Here is a 14,404-nt window from a genome sequence, read left to right as displayed (position 1 = left end):
TCCCAGTAGCCCCGGCCCCCGTATACTACGGCAGCTGAGGTGACGTGAGGATAACAGAGACGCCGGTGTACCGCCACTGCGTAACCTCGATAGTTCACCCTCACACGGCAGGGCAGCCCCATTAGGCTGCCTCCCCGTGTCGGAGTTTACTATCTCGTTAGGCTCTGTACCAGCGAGCCACTAGGGGGATACAAAACCCTCTATCTCTCTAGTGTGGCCGCCGGTGGGCCTCCAGGGGGGGCTCATCGCAAGATTGGCCTGTCCGCGTCTCATCCTGAGTGCGGTCACTGTCGGCGCCAGTACTTAAACTTGACCACTATCTGTGGCTGAGTTGATACAAAAGTGCAGTTCTCGTCCCAGTGGACAAAATGGAGTGGAGGTGCGCGCAGCGTGCGCCTGGCTCGGGGCAATCAGGCGCCGCTTGAATTTTCTTCGCGGACCACGATCTCGCTGAGTTATGCGCTGTTAAGTGTGTGTACAGGCGCTTCGGCGACGCCGAAGCGCCTCGCCGGCCGACGCTTCCAGCGCTTCGGCACGCGACGCGGCCGCCGTGTCGACGCGCGCGGCGCTGTCAACCGCTGGCGCGGCCACGCCCTACCCCTGGGCCCCTCTGGGAGTGATCTCCGCGGCCGCCGCGCGACGGATCTCGTCGGGGAAGACTTGTTCGACGGAGACGCTCTCGCATCGAATCGGCGCGAGTTTCACTCGACTGTGTGGTGCTGCGACGACGAGCCCGAGGAGAGGCCTACGACCTACTCTCGACCCACGGCCGACGCTACGGCACGGTCTACGTCCTGTTTGGACTGCATCTCGTCGCTCCGCAACCGACCGTGCTGGGCCCCGCCCCTGAAATGGGCCCTTTCCGGCACCACTGCGTCGCCGCGCGACGCGCGAAAGGGCGTCCAGCGCGCCCGCGCACTGTCCCCGACCCAGACGCGTCCAGGATGGCCAGGGGATGCCCGGGGGAGGTCCGTAATGACAGCTAGCATGAGCAAAACTTTGAGGTCCATTTGCTCGATTTCGCTCTCGAGCCAAGCTGCACTTGTATCAGCTCAGCCACATCTGACTCCCTGGCCAATTCCTTGGCCGCTGCCAGCACGAAAATTTAACATGCCGCGTTCGAAAAAACTGCCCGCAGATCAAAACTCACCAGCGCAATTGCAACACATGTGTCAAGCGAGGTGCTGCAAGTTTGGTGTAGATAAGATCGTGGTTTAATTTCATTTATGTCTGTGCGTTTACCAAATTTCGCTACGGTACCAGTACAGCAAAGGTCCACTCTCACATAAGATGCTCTCCAGTGCGGCAGTACAACTGGGTGCACCGAGTTGTGGGCGACAACTGGAAGAAAACTTGAGTGTTTTCGGTGATATGGTGCTCATGAAGATGGATGGGATGGCAAGACAGGCGACTCGAGTGCAGTGCCCGCCAAGTGAGAATCATTCCATTCTTCCACCCTACAAGTTCGAGAAACCAGCTCTCTCAGACATCTTCTACACAGAGGGTTTTGATGGATGCGCGTATATGATTGAGGTAAAACCGTTTCAACAAACTTTCCTATTGATGAAGTCTGATGTAGGACGTACGTACTTATGGACACGAAAGACATAGTGATCTTGGGATGTCTGAAACAGAACTTCTCTCAGCGAATTTAGCTCATATGATGAGGAATTTGGCACTTATCATATCTTCATTGACGGATACAGTACGGGACAAATATGATGGGCTGATAACGGGCATCTATCACATGCGTTCAATAAAACACGTGGCTAGTCAAAGTAATGTGCAGGCGACCAATGCGCGGCGAAAGATCATCGATGTAAAACGGGAGGTTATTAGCAACACGTTACAGCTACTGCAGAATCGCAGGCGGCGAAGTCGTTTGGAGAAGGTTTGCGCACTAGCCAAACACATAGTAGAGGTGTTGAAGATCAACGACGATGCGTATGAAGCAATGAGTGCTCGTAATTTTATGGCCGCAACTACCCTCTCACACGCTGCTCACATGTCCTTGGTTGAATCTAGTTTATCAAGGATCATAATTCTCGACGTCACTCGAAGAGACGTGCGGGAAATCTTCCCAAAGCTAAGCTCTATCGTTGACGATGCTCTCAAATGCCTCATTCAAAACAATATAGTGTTTGATGAATCTAAGTACTCTGAGATTGTCTCAGTGTATGCCACGCTCGATGAAACCAATTGCGCTGAAGCAGCAACTGTTTCCTCATCGCGGGTCATTGGGTTGAGCAAACGGATTAAGCAGCACGCGATCGCGCGCATTGATGCAGCTTCAAGTTTCACAATTGAAGGCTCAATCGCAACAAAGGCAGTGGCTCTTTCCATTGTAGCGATCACGCTTATCAAAATAATTTACGACGCAGCAGTATGGCATGGCGCATCGCCTAGTATTAGTACTGGCGAAGAGCTCTCTAGCTTACTTGGAGATAAGCTGGCGACGAATTCACGTGTTGAATCGAGAACCAACTCCGGTAGGGTCGAAAGTGTTCGCCATAGCTTGCTTCGAATTGTTAATGACATCTTTTATCACGCAAGGGGTGTAATCATCAGGGTTATTGCTGTCGATGTCCCGGTCAAAGACCACCGTGGCGTTGACGAAGGGCGACGGCGATCACGACTTGCTGATATTGTTCTTGCCCTTGAAGCCCTCGAGGCTGTTAGACGATTCTCTATGATTGGCAATAGCGTCGACCCTGACACAGACCTGCAAGATCTGATCTACCTACCATACCTTAAAGTTCTACAAGCCGATACACTAGATGGTTTGAAGCAGATGCTCACCTGTGAGCCATGGATTTGTGTCGACACAAGCGGCAAAAACGACTCGATGAGGGCCTTCAGTAGTACTGTAATTAGAGCTGAATTTCAGGCCACAATCTTGAATGCCGCTGCCTTCAACCAAACGTTATCTCTCTTGGACGAACGAACCTCTTTTCGCTGGGAGGCGCATGTCTCGCTTTTGGATCACGAGGTCAAGAAGGCGTCACATCGACAGATGCTGTTTGCGACCCAGGCGGCCTTTCACGGTGTCCAACGATCTGCCGTGCAATATGTACTGGTCGTTGCCCTGCTCAAGGGCGTCAAATTGCTAACTCTAGAGACCTTGTTTGAAAATTTTGAGACTTATCTTGCCGCTGTTGCTGCGAAGCATCTATCATATCATGATGCTGAAACACCATCCTACGAAAAATCGTCCATTCACCTCACTCGGCTCGCTAAGGCGGTGTACTGTCGTCAGTTGGGTGAAGCGAGGGGGCTCGCAGAGGTCGAGGGTGCTGTCATTGCAGCAGAGTCCTTACTCTTTGCTCGAGACGCTCTTCTCCATGCGGTAAAGAGCATATTGAAGTACGATTTAAGACACACCAATCGTGGTGCTACAATGGGTAGACTCAAGACTGCGACAAGCCTCGCTTTAGAATTGAGGAGCTCCGTCCACCGTGTGGTCGGCTCTAGACTTGTGGGAGCACCAGGTATATCGTGGGCTATCAATTCACTGGGCGCAACTGTCTGGCTCACCAACACTATTAAAGAGGAGTGTAATCTTTACGTCCACGCAATTGTCACGAAGCTCAGAGGTGTGTGGGCATCATTAAGCAAAGCCAATGATGGAGCATTATCTCACAGCAATTTGAAGGAGCTTATTTGGACAAATGCCATGCAAGCTTCCTTCGAGGCTCTTGTAGATGGATTTGCTATGATTCATAAGTGTTCTACTGAGGGCCGAGCTCTCATGTCGATGGACCTTCAGGTTCTCCAGTTCTCACTTGACAAGATACAGCCTGCTAGACCATTACGCGGAGCTGCATATGTTGACTCTTACATTAAGGCTTGGTACTTCGATGACCATGATTTGCGAACTTGGATCACCCAAAACGACGAGAATTATCACAAGCGACATCTCAGCGCACTCCTGAAAGCTCGCGAAACGAAGACCTGGGCATATGCCAACACCAAAAGATAGGCAGTGCCTTACCTCGGGTAGCTTTGGCTGATCCAATGCAGATGTGAGGCACAGGCCCGACCGCACGGGGCGACGCCTCGTGTCCAGAGTAAGCCACCGGCCGACGGTGACCTCTGTCGACCAAAACCTAACTCTCTATCGAACGCGGGAAATTCGACGCTTTCTAGTTTGGACCCCGCCCGCCCCCCCGGCGCCTGAGTAAAGCCCCCAGCCGCCGACCAAAACCTGTAGCGAAAACCTGTCGGGAGCGTTTCGGGTTCCTTGGGGCCCCGTAACAGGTTAAGGGCAGTCTAAGTGGGTGCTAGAACTGACTTATCGACGCGATTCAACTTAGCGTCCGGTGGTTAGAAGGAGAAGGTACATATCTTTCTATCTCTCTACCCCGATATTAGAATCCGAGTATGCTACTATCCAACCCAGCATAGCATATGATATGCAGCCCCCCTAGATTGCTGGCTTATCGCCAAGCGCACTATAATAACAGGCCGACAGGCCGCGCTTGCCCCGTGACCCGCCCGCAAATAAAGACACACGTATCTTCTCATGTGCAACGCACAACAATGCGATCTGAACTCGTGGGAATCACGGTCGCTTGAAGCTTAGGGTACAGAATGTCGTCGACGTGTATGTTGGACTACGCTGTTTCTGTCATCGATGGAGATCGACCCTCAGCGCGAGGTGGACACACGGCGACCATGGCCGAAAACCAGATAGTAATTTTCGGGGGTTCATGTTACACTACAGGCGGAAACTTCGCCTATTACAACGACACATATGTTCTAGATACAGAAAATCGCCTCTGGCATAAAGTGCAGTGCTCCGGCGATGCGCCACCGCCTCGATATGGTCATTCCGTTGAACTTGTTGGTTCACGTATGTTTGTCTTTGGAGGACGGGGTGAATCTGGAGCTCTGCGGGACACTAGCTTCCTCGATCTTGTCGAGTGGACTTGGGTACCCGTCTCAGTGACAAGTGCGAGTCCATCGCCTCGATTTTTTCACGCGTCGCTGCTTGTTGGGAGGAAGATTGTCATTCATGGCGGTTGGGATGGACGTACACACTGCATGGGTGATCTATGGGTCTTTAACTCCGACACCTTCACCTGGGTACAGCCGAAATCCGCGGGGATTTTGCCGTCCCCGCGATATGGGCACACTCTTGATCTACTTAGTGATGGTAGGATTCTCTGTTATGGCGGCTGCAATGTGAGCTTGAAGGACCCCGTGCCCGAGTATTACAATGACCTGCGCCAACTTGATACGGAGACGATGATTTGGACGAAACCTGCAATCGGTGGAAGTTGCCCGCCATCAAAAAGGTATGGCCATGCCACTGCTCATATGGACTTCGGCCTTGCGCTCTTTGGAGGCTGGGGTATCGGCGGTCTTCAGAATATGGGCTGCAAGCAGAAGGGTGCAGGCTCATTCTACTTTCTAAAAGTCACCTCCGATGGAACCGGTTCCAACACCAACGAGTGGATTCTGCCTCATGCTCCTGCCACGCTGCCTATGCACAAATATGGCCACACCATGACCACAGTCGGTGGTACCCTATACATCTTTGGTGGTTGGAATGGCAAACAGGCAACTTCGGATCTTATCGAACTGCAATTTTCGTTTTGAGCTGGCCAGCCTGTGGTCTTTTGGTTGCGAGATAATGACGGGCACACTATCTCGATCCGGCCGGCACACTATCTCGATCCAATCCACTCCCAGTCCCCTTGGGAGTCACGACAGGCCGGACGCCGGACTCAACGATGGGCGCAGCGCAATAATTTGGTTAGAAGCGCGCCCGTCTCTTAACCGAGATTGCCCCAAAGCATGGGTTCCCCCGTCCACAACAGTGGGCCGGAATCTCGCTCCGCTCGTGGTCAACCCCTGCTCAAGCCGACCCGGCCTGATCATGAGTCGGCTGCGTTGATAATATGGTGGAACACAAAAAGATTTTGGAGACTGTTGCGCGCACCCCAGTGTTTTACCAGGATGATGGAAGAAAAAGAATACCACACCATGAGCAATCTTGATATGTCTAGCACTTCTACGCAGAATCTCGATCCCTAGCGAACACAGAAGGCAGGATGTGGGTCTAACTCGGATTCACCAAATATGGAACCGAGGCATACAACCTACGTAATCCGAGTTGCTGCGATGGAGATCCACAAAAAATGTTTGTTCGGGACTTGCCGCTGGCTCCGAGTTGAGATCACCGAGGCGGTAATTCTTGGCCCAATAGCACGAGCGAAAGGCGGAAGCTGGACGATTTGTTGCGGATTTGGGTCGCGGCGGATAAGATATTCCTCCTAACGTTGGCTTAAGTAGAGACTCCGATGCGGAAGCTAAAGGAGGCATAATGAAACTTGGCTTGCTGTCGACTCCCAATACTAAGGATTGGTTTGCGAAATGTTCTGACTCAGCACATCTCTTTTGAATGATGTTGTCATGCCCAGACCACCTGTCGGTTAAGCATAACAATACTAGGCTGAGACGGTAGGCACTGGGCTCGGCACTTTTCTCGTGGTTTTGAGATACCACCAAGAGTGTTTTTAAGGACATGATCTGAAGTCATTGCGATCACTGCCGCTTCTGGTTGCGGGTCGAGTCCTAATTTTCGCAGCTAGCTATCGATATCAATATCAAAAACATCCTCGGTAACACTGGTAGCTCACGGTCCAAGGCTCGGTGTTTTGCCGTCCGTCTTAGGTGATCAAGGACATCATGTCTGGTACCACCAGGGAGAAGTCCCTCGTCGAGGATGGCACAACCCGTGAGATGAGTTCGCGAACGACAAAAATTCCCCTCATATGTCTCCGATACAGGTAATGCGTCCAAACGAGCCTGTAGCCCGCTTCTTGTCGCGCTTGATCCGACAATCAATTGTTAGGAGGAATGGCCCAACGTAAGACGGGAAGACCTCTCTGCTACAGATGAATTCGCCTGTTGTACGTTTAACTACAACTTTATGGACGAGCTCATGCGTTACCCAGCACTGCTGCCAGTCATCCGACAATGGTTTAATATCTACAAATTCTCCGCAGGATTCAATGCTAAGCGCTGTTTTGATATGTCCACTATCTACGTGGACGAGGAGGTTGTGTCCAGTTGCAACATGATGATGCCGGCCAGAGACGCCAGAGCAGGTTGATGGCGAAGTTGTCGACCATCCACATCGGATGCACCGTTGTGATCTCGAAGACGCTTTCAGAGGGCGTTGAGGCAGCTCAATCGGGTCACCAAGAGCTACTCGAAGACGTTTTTCTACTCGTTCAGTGATCGGCATCTTACGTGAGATGAGACGTGAATGAAGCAAGATCCTATGAGAGGCCGTACACACGCTGCCCACGTGATCAAAAAGTTCCACCATTACATACACCTAATCAGAGACTAAGTCTTTTTGGGCTCAGTCTTTGAGGGTACCTCGAATGCTCCAATGCGCGCAGTGGGAGCCGTTTGTGTTGGCGATGTGCCTTCAGCAAAACGCAAGGTCATATTTGTCGTCAAAGGGGGGTAAGACTTCGAAAGCACGCCCGTCAAGGCGGCCAGGTACTGGGTTTCATCTCGTGTCGCTGGAGAGCAAATCGCTTTATCAAGCTCGACTTCGAGGATGATACGAAGAGACGTTACTGTCTTCTGCGTCGACAAATGTGCCTCATGGCGCGTCATTTCAAGGTAGCGCTGTCTGAAAGAAAGCAGAGCGCAGGCGTTTATACCCAGCTTCTGATCCCTACAAGAAACCCCTATGACGGACCTTCTCGATCATCTCACATTAAGTCCATTAGTAGGTACAGATTGGATGCAGCTCGCGACATATATAGACGCGGCATGGAGACGAGAGCCGAAGCGCTAATTCAGGAACACCATAGTCTAGGTTTGCCCCCGAGGCCATGATTTGCCACCAGAACCTTCTGGCGTTTCGTCTGTAAATTGGGCTCGTGTGTCTCTTGTCATAGAGCTGTTGGCATGTTGCGCAATCTTATATAAGTGCCTGGCCTCGGATTATACTGGAAACTTATAGTCATATGTAACCTGTATCAAGGAAAATATTTTTGGAACCGTGACGTTTACTGAGGCGAACCATAGCACTGGCGTTATAGGCTAGGTTAAGGAGGAGGAGGATACGGGGGGGGGCATATCCTAGGGGATGACGCTGGGGGAATTGGGCCATCTGCTGGATAGTAGTTTGACTGACGTCATAGAGACGTTAGGAAGCTAATAAACGATCCTAAACTCCTAGCTACTTTCCTGGCTAATCGAAGATTACCTGTACATATAACTGCTATGGTTCCAATGCCCATCGATAGCGGAACGCTAAAGGGCCAGGAGGAGAAGGTGTGTTTGTATCACCACAATGTCGCCCATGGATGCTCAATATGCCTGCACAGGACGTACGACGAGTTTACGAGTTCTTGGCGGGGAACTTCCAGCGTGCGCATCGTGACCTGCTACCCGCAAAGCTGACCGCTAAGAAATCGCAGCTGGCAGAGATGCAAAATCTGCAGCGAATCAGTGCATCTGCGAGTGGGGATGATGAACATGGGCAAGATGTACAACGGAGTGACTGGTCCTTGTCACTAGAGATTGCAGCAATAGAGAATGAGATTAACGATACAAAGCAGCTTGAGGAGGGCCCACAGGTAATTACAATCAAGGATCTAGACCACGCACTCCGGACGCTTGGACGCCAATGCACGAAGAAGCAGCTCGAGTACATGATCTGGGAAGTCGATGAGAATCTGGATGGCGAGATCGATTGGAATGAGTTTAAGATGATGTACCATCGCAATGTCACAGATGAGACTGGTCTCGAGCCCTTCGAGCTGTTCAATATAGTCCAATTCATGACTTACCTCCCATCCCTCAAAATAGACAAAGACTTCAAAGCACAAATTACTGAGGATGATACCATGTCAACCCTCTTCGCCCGATATGGCCATGACCAGACTTACGGCCGTGTCCATGTAGAGCGACTCATGACGAAGCTATTTGGTGACAAGCTCAAAGCGGAGAAGGGTGAAGGCGTCTTGTCGCTCGACGAGTACCTTAAAGTTGTTGGTGTCCGTAATTATGCTAGAAAACGAAGTGCTGGCGTTTAAGTTGCGACACATATTTTATTTATACAGCGAGCCTTGTCCCTGGTAAAGAAGAGTGCATAGGGAAAGCGGGAAATACAGACAGCTTCGGCAGATACCGCTGGGCACCCATCTTGCTGACAGAAAGAGCTCGTGCAGGGCGCTCCTCGACGGCTACCTCGCCCGTATGCGGCAGCTGGGTCCTTCCGCGAAAGGAATGACTGTGGCCTTTGGTTATCTTGCTTTGTATCTCAGAAGCTAGGTTAGCAGTTGCGCTGGCGATGAGTCGACTGCGGAATCAGCTTCCGTCCAAACTCCCGTCCACTTGGCCGCACGTAGGTGGCCCCAACTAGAAGGGAAGAGTAGTGCCACTATACTTGCGAATATATACCATGCTTCTTGCAATAAATACAGGTTAACTGCACTGCAAAACCCAAGCTAAGCTAGGCAAGTTAGTACCTTAGTCGATTATCCCGCTAGGGAGAACTACCCCAAACTAGGGTAATAAGGAACGTTGATGTCAACGTCACGGGGGAGTGCAATGTCATCTCCATAGTGTGACGTCGCGATAATGAGGGAGCAGGGTAATGTAAAGGATGGGGATGATGGTAGATCACGAAAGTACTCAATTCAGATAGATCCCGTGGTCCGTCGATTACTAGTAAGCCTGAGTGCCTGTCCCGGAGTTCACTATCTCGCTAAGAGGACCACTACAGCCAGCAGTTTTATTTGGCTGGATGATCATGATGATAGGTGGCCTAAACTCACTAACTCGTTACCGGAAACATATTGTACTGCCGTAAATGCAATTTTATGCGCATTGGTGCAGAGACAAAGGGGCAACACCCCACGATGCTACTGATCTAGTCTGAGCCTACTACCCTGCCCCTAGGCGCGGCAATACCGCCCGATCTAGACCGAGTCGTCTGTTCTGTGGCTTCTGTATGGTGCCACCGTCGTCACACTGGGTCATCTGCGTGCGCACGCGCAAGGTGGTCCTCTCGTTTCGCTCCTCCAAAGGCGCCGGTCACAAAGTCGCAGAGTTAATGTAAATCCAGACCAGGAGGCGGTTTAGGGTCCGCCGCTGTAGCCTCATGTTCAGATCTCCATCGCAAAAATTCTCGTGCTGCAATCCGAACACGAGTTCAAGAGTCTTTCACACGGGGCATCAGCCAAGTGTATCGCCGTGTGACTTAGTGGTGCGCACCTCGAACGTGGCGCTCTGGAGGACGGCATCATGCGGTCGTCGCCGTCGAAGGGATTACCCCAGTCCAGCCAGACACAGGGCATCAGCCGAGTGTATTGCCGTGTGACTCGGTGTTGCGCATTTCGAACGTGGCGCACTGGAGGAGCGCCGCGCATCCAGAAACCACTGAGTCATATGTGTCCTTGAGCTTGCCGAGAGCGCCAGCCTCGTCAGCAGCCGCTGCCGCCAAGATTGATGCCCGGCTGGCGTGATCTTCCTTCGTGGCTTCTCGCTGGGCCTCCTTGAAAAATTGCTTGCGCTTGTGTATCGAAAGCGTGGACGACATCGCAATTTCGCGCTTCTTGATGGCCTTCGCAAGAAGCTCCGTCCGGGTTTTGCGCTCCCGTTTTAGAACACGTGTGCGTACATCTCTCACTCTCCACCGCATGCGCTCATTGCGGACGCGCCTTTCCCAGCCAGCCAGGGCACGTACGTCGGCGCGTTTTATTTCAAGGCGGCGTAGAAGTTCGAACTCTTCTTGCTCGCGCACCGCAATATCGTCGATGTCAACTTCAATATCTTCGTACTCTAACTGAAGTTCAAGGAGTTCAGCATCACAGCGACTGATGTGGACCTTCATGATCCGTTTTTCCTCACTCGCCATGGCGAGTTGAGATGTGAGCCGTTCCCATTCGTTTTCAAGGGCTTCGGCCCAACCATTCTCAACGTCAGAGATATCCAGCGTCTCCATCTGTGTTTCAACCTTGGGCAATCGAAGCTCAGCCTCTGCCATGAAATTTCTCAGGGCCTTCAACCGCTTCCGTGCCCACTTGCGTGACGACCGGATATCCTTGACATCGGCACGAACATCTGCCATGTCGATTCGGACATCGTCACGAAGAGCATGCCAGGCCATCAGCGTTTTGGCGGATTTCTCAACTTCCCACGCTTCCTTTAAAACTGCAAAACGCTGCACACTGCGATATCGCAGCCATGCCCTCAGGATGATCCGAGCAGACTTGAGTCGATGCCCGGCAGCTGCGTGGCGCATCGCCGAATACTGTCTCCTCGCAAATAGCCCGCGAAGCCGTCGAGTTATGCATGCTGCCGCTTGGACACGGACATACAAAAGTCGTTGCTGGAACTCCCACTTAGCCTCACGACACAGTATGCATAGACGCCAGATTTGCTGTATTTTGAGACTATTTGTGATGGCGACAGATCTCTCCTTTGTGACTCGCATCGCGACCTTGCGACGGACACACGCCTGGAGGTGCGGTACTAAAATCATTCTCAGGCGGATGCGTGTCGCCTCATTTTGCTTTAGGCTCACAAAAATACGGTCCAGGTAACCGCGAGCAACCTTTTGGAGCTGCACCAAGGAAAACAACTCAAATTTGACGTAGTCTAATCGTCTGCGCCACAAAATCTGCGCATGTCCACGCAAAATGCGTTGTATTTGAATCACATTATCCCTCCGTCGCCTAGCGCCTTGCGCTTGGCACCGCCCAGAGTGACCCCGAGTTATGCGCTGTAGGAGGCGTTGAGCGGGACCGACAATTCGTTGGTTCACATCGCTGGCAAGCTTGTGGTAGTAATTCAAGCGGCAGAGTACCCCACGCATGATTGCAGCGATGCGTGCCACAGCACGTACGGCAATGAAGCACTGTTTTAGATTGCCCTGCTTTCGGATGGTGAGACGATGGTGGGCGCGACGCCGCTGGAAGATTCTAGAGAAGAGAATGAGGTCGCTCCTAGAGCGAGCAAGAAACTGGCGTACACATTTTGTAAGTCTGGTTGCATGCTGCCAGTTCTTCCGTACCCAGCAGACATAGTGGAAAGCGTGGTGCCGCCGAAGGGCGTTCTGAATCACGAGAGCGCCAAGATTCATTCTCAAACGACGCTCCTCTGTCCGGCGCATGGCAATAAAAATGCGATGTCGAGTAGCAATTCGAGTTGCCGCGAGTGTCGAAACTTGTGCGAAAAGCACATGGTAAACTCGGCCATAACAGCCACGGAGGCAACGCTGGATCCGGATAGCAGCAAGATGGCGGCGATTTCGACGACGGAAAGCTCGGAGAAGCATGGTGTTGCGATAGATACGCTGAAGTCGCATGGCGCCTTGCGCCTCACACCGTTGCTCAACTGTCATCATTCCCGAGCACAATGCGTTCCGCAGGCGTTGTTCCTTGATTGGATCTCGTGCAGTGCTCGATAAGATAGACCCAGCTTTGGTCTCGTGAGACTCAAGTGTTGCTTTCTTCTTGTGTTGCTCCTCTACAGAGTTCACACCCTCCGCACGTGTCGTGGCCTTTCGCTGAGCACGTTCCAGTGCCCAATCTGCACGCCGTTGCTTTGCTAGAACAAATAGCTGGTGTTTGGGGGGCAGGGCGTGAAAGAAGTGTCCAAGTGGGTCACCACCATTGCATCGGGCCGATCTACGCATAGATGCTATGTTTGCATCTCTCCTCGCAAGACCTTGGTTCAGCAACTGGCGGATTTTACCAGGAGATTCTGCCTCCTTAATACCCCTTGTCGATTTCAAGCTCGCGCCGAGCTTGCCTCGTCGCCCCCTGGTAATGTTGTGGCGCTCGGCCTCCAAGGGCACGTGCATCTGCGGATTCCACTGCGCTGGCGTCAGCAATCGAACAGAAAGTTTTGAGGCCTTCAAGCCGGTCAAACGGGCGCAAAACTGAAGCTTGGAAGTCAGAGGTCCTGGGAGAAATCCTTTGGGCACTCTTTCTGGAACCCAAACAACGCCAGAATCTACAGAAGCACACTCTCCATCTGCTGGGATGCAGTCAAAACCGACTAGCTCATCAGCGTCGTTTTGGCGGGTGGGATTTTCCAGAAGTGCATCAACAATGAGTTCTAGTCTCTCGGTTTGTGAGAGGCCGCCGAAAACGGGCGAAACCACGGTTGCCTGAAAGTGAGTGCCCAGGAGGTCTCGTTCCTGCAAGCCTGACGAATGCATATCAGCCGGGTTGCTGTCCCGTACCCTGCATGCATTGTCTGCGAGGTTCCATGCTTTAACTGCAGTTGGCGCGGTACCCGCAGAGACTCGCGTAGCTACGACATCACCATCCTTGTTAGCTTTTTTGACATAAAAGAATCCTTCAAAACCGATTCCGCGCGAAAAGTGGCTTGCCGCGTCGCCTGTCAATTGCTCCACTTCTCTCTTTAAATGCAATGCACCACCTATGTCGCGTCGTGCTCGATACCAATAGCTATCGTTTTGCACTTGCACCTATCCGCAATGTGTTGGTTAATCAAAGGCGCGTGACTCTGGCATGGCGCATGCGTCGTCTGAAGCGAGGAAAATGAAATTGCGCGCCATATCAGCCCTTCCATGGGATGGATTGACCTAGCACTCGCTAGAGCTTGTTTTTGCTCTACTTCTTCTTCCTACAGCCCACAGCAGTCACAGGGAACCAATTGACCAATTGGCCAACACTGGGAATAGTTGGACCTCCTCTTTGCGCTTCCTATGCATTGCCTCAATGAACTCCGCGCCGACAGAGATGCTTCTGGACGACTTGTGCTCCGCCCGCATATTGGCCGGGAGCTTGACGCGATCGCGAAACGCCTTGTTCTTGGTCAGTTCTAGCGGCGTGGGCACGTGAAGAATACGCACGAACTGTAGCTCCCTAGGTTCCGGTCGCGGCTTCAATGCCTCGCGGACTTGTCGCAGTGCGTCGTCCCAAGCGCCGGGCTCTAGCTGAACGCCGGCGACCGAAGTAATCGCATCACCACTCTGGAGTATGGAGCGCAACGAAATATCTCGAGGCAGTGACGTGATGACCAGCAAACCCAAAGGTGCTGAGTGTGCAAACTGAATCCCCAATGGAACATCACCCGGAACGTGGATTGTTATCACGCGCTGCATCGTGGATACTTGATTAAATTGACATGACACGCGCCAGCAGTAATGGTCGTTACCTGAACACAAGGTAACGCAGTAGAAGCAATTCGTCCAGTCTTCTACGTATCTGTGCAGGTGATGTAGCTATATTAAGGAATGATACAAGATATAGAATGATATAGTTGGATTAGGAGCTGGGTGTGCCTTCAACATGGGCTCCACCCAGCTCGGGGACTAGCCTAGTCTAGGACCCCCAGGAAAAGAATAGGGCCGGTTGGATGGGAGAAGATTTTCCTGGGGGGGGATCCTCAG

General features: G+C 52.1%; 3 protein-coding genes across 3 annotated transcripts; all 3 read left to right on the top strand.

Moving 5' to 3' along the window:
* Positions 1-3,688: 3,688 nt before the first annotated feature.
* On the top strand, positions 3,689-3,880 carry AURANDRAFT_8286 (hypothetical protein; the record flags this gene model as incomplete). The annotated part of the gene is made up of 1 exon (XM_009041599.1): positions 3,689-3,880. A coding segment is annotated over one exon (192 nt), but the record flags the coding sequence as incomplete, so codon positions are not given.
* A 725-nt stretch (positions 3,881-4,605) lies between these two features.
* Positions 4,606-5,601, top strand: AURANDRAFT_30856 (hypothetical protein; the record flags this gene model as incomplete). The annotated part of the gene is made up of 1 exon (XM_009041600.1): positions 4,606-5,601. One exon carries the CDS (start codon positions 4,606-4,608, stop codon positions 5,599-5,601), a length of 996 nt encoding a protein of 331 aa, XP_009039848.1.
* Positions 5,602-8,597: 2,996 nt separating this feature from the next.
* AURANDRAFT_7281 (hypothetical protein) lies at positions 8,598-8,906 on the top strand (the record flags this gene model as incomplete). The annotated part of the gene is made up of 1 exon (XM_009041601.1): positions 8,598-8,906. A coding segment is annotated over one exon (309 nt), but the record flags the coding sequence as incomplete, so codon positions are not given.
* Positions 8,907-14,404: the final 5,498 nt, after the last annotated feature.

This window comes from Aureococcus anophagefferens (assembly GCF_000186865.1).
Source record: "Aureococcus anophagefferens unplaced genomic scaffold AURANscaffold_22, whole genome shotgun sequence".
Taxonomy (NCBI): domain Eukaryota; class Pelagophyceae; order Pelagomonadales; family Pelagomonadaceae; genus Aureococcus; species Aureococcus anophagefferens.
This window is presented reverse-complemented; position numbering and strand designations above follow the sequence as displayed.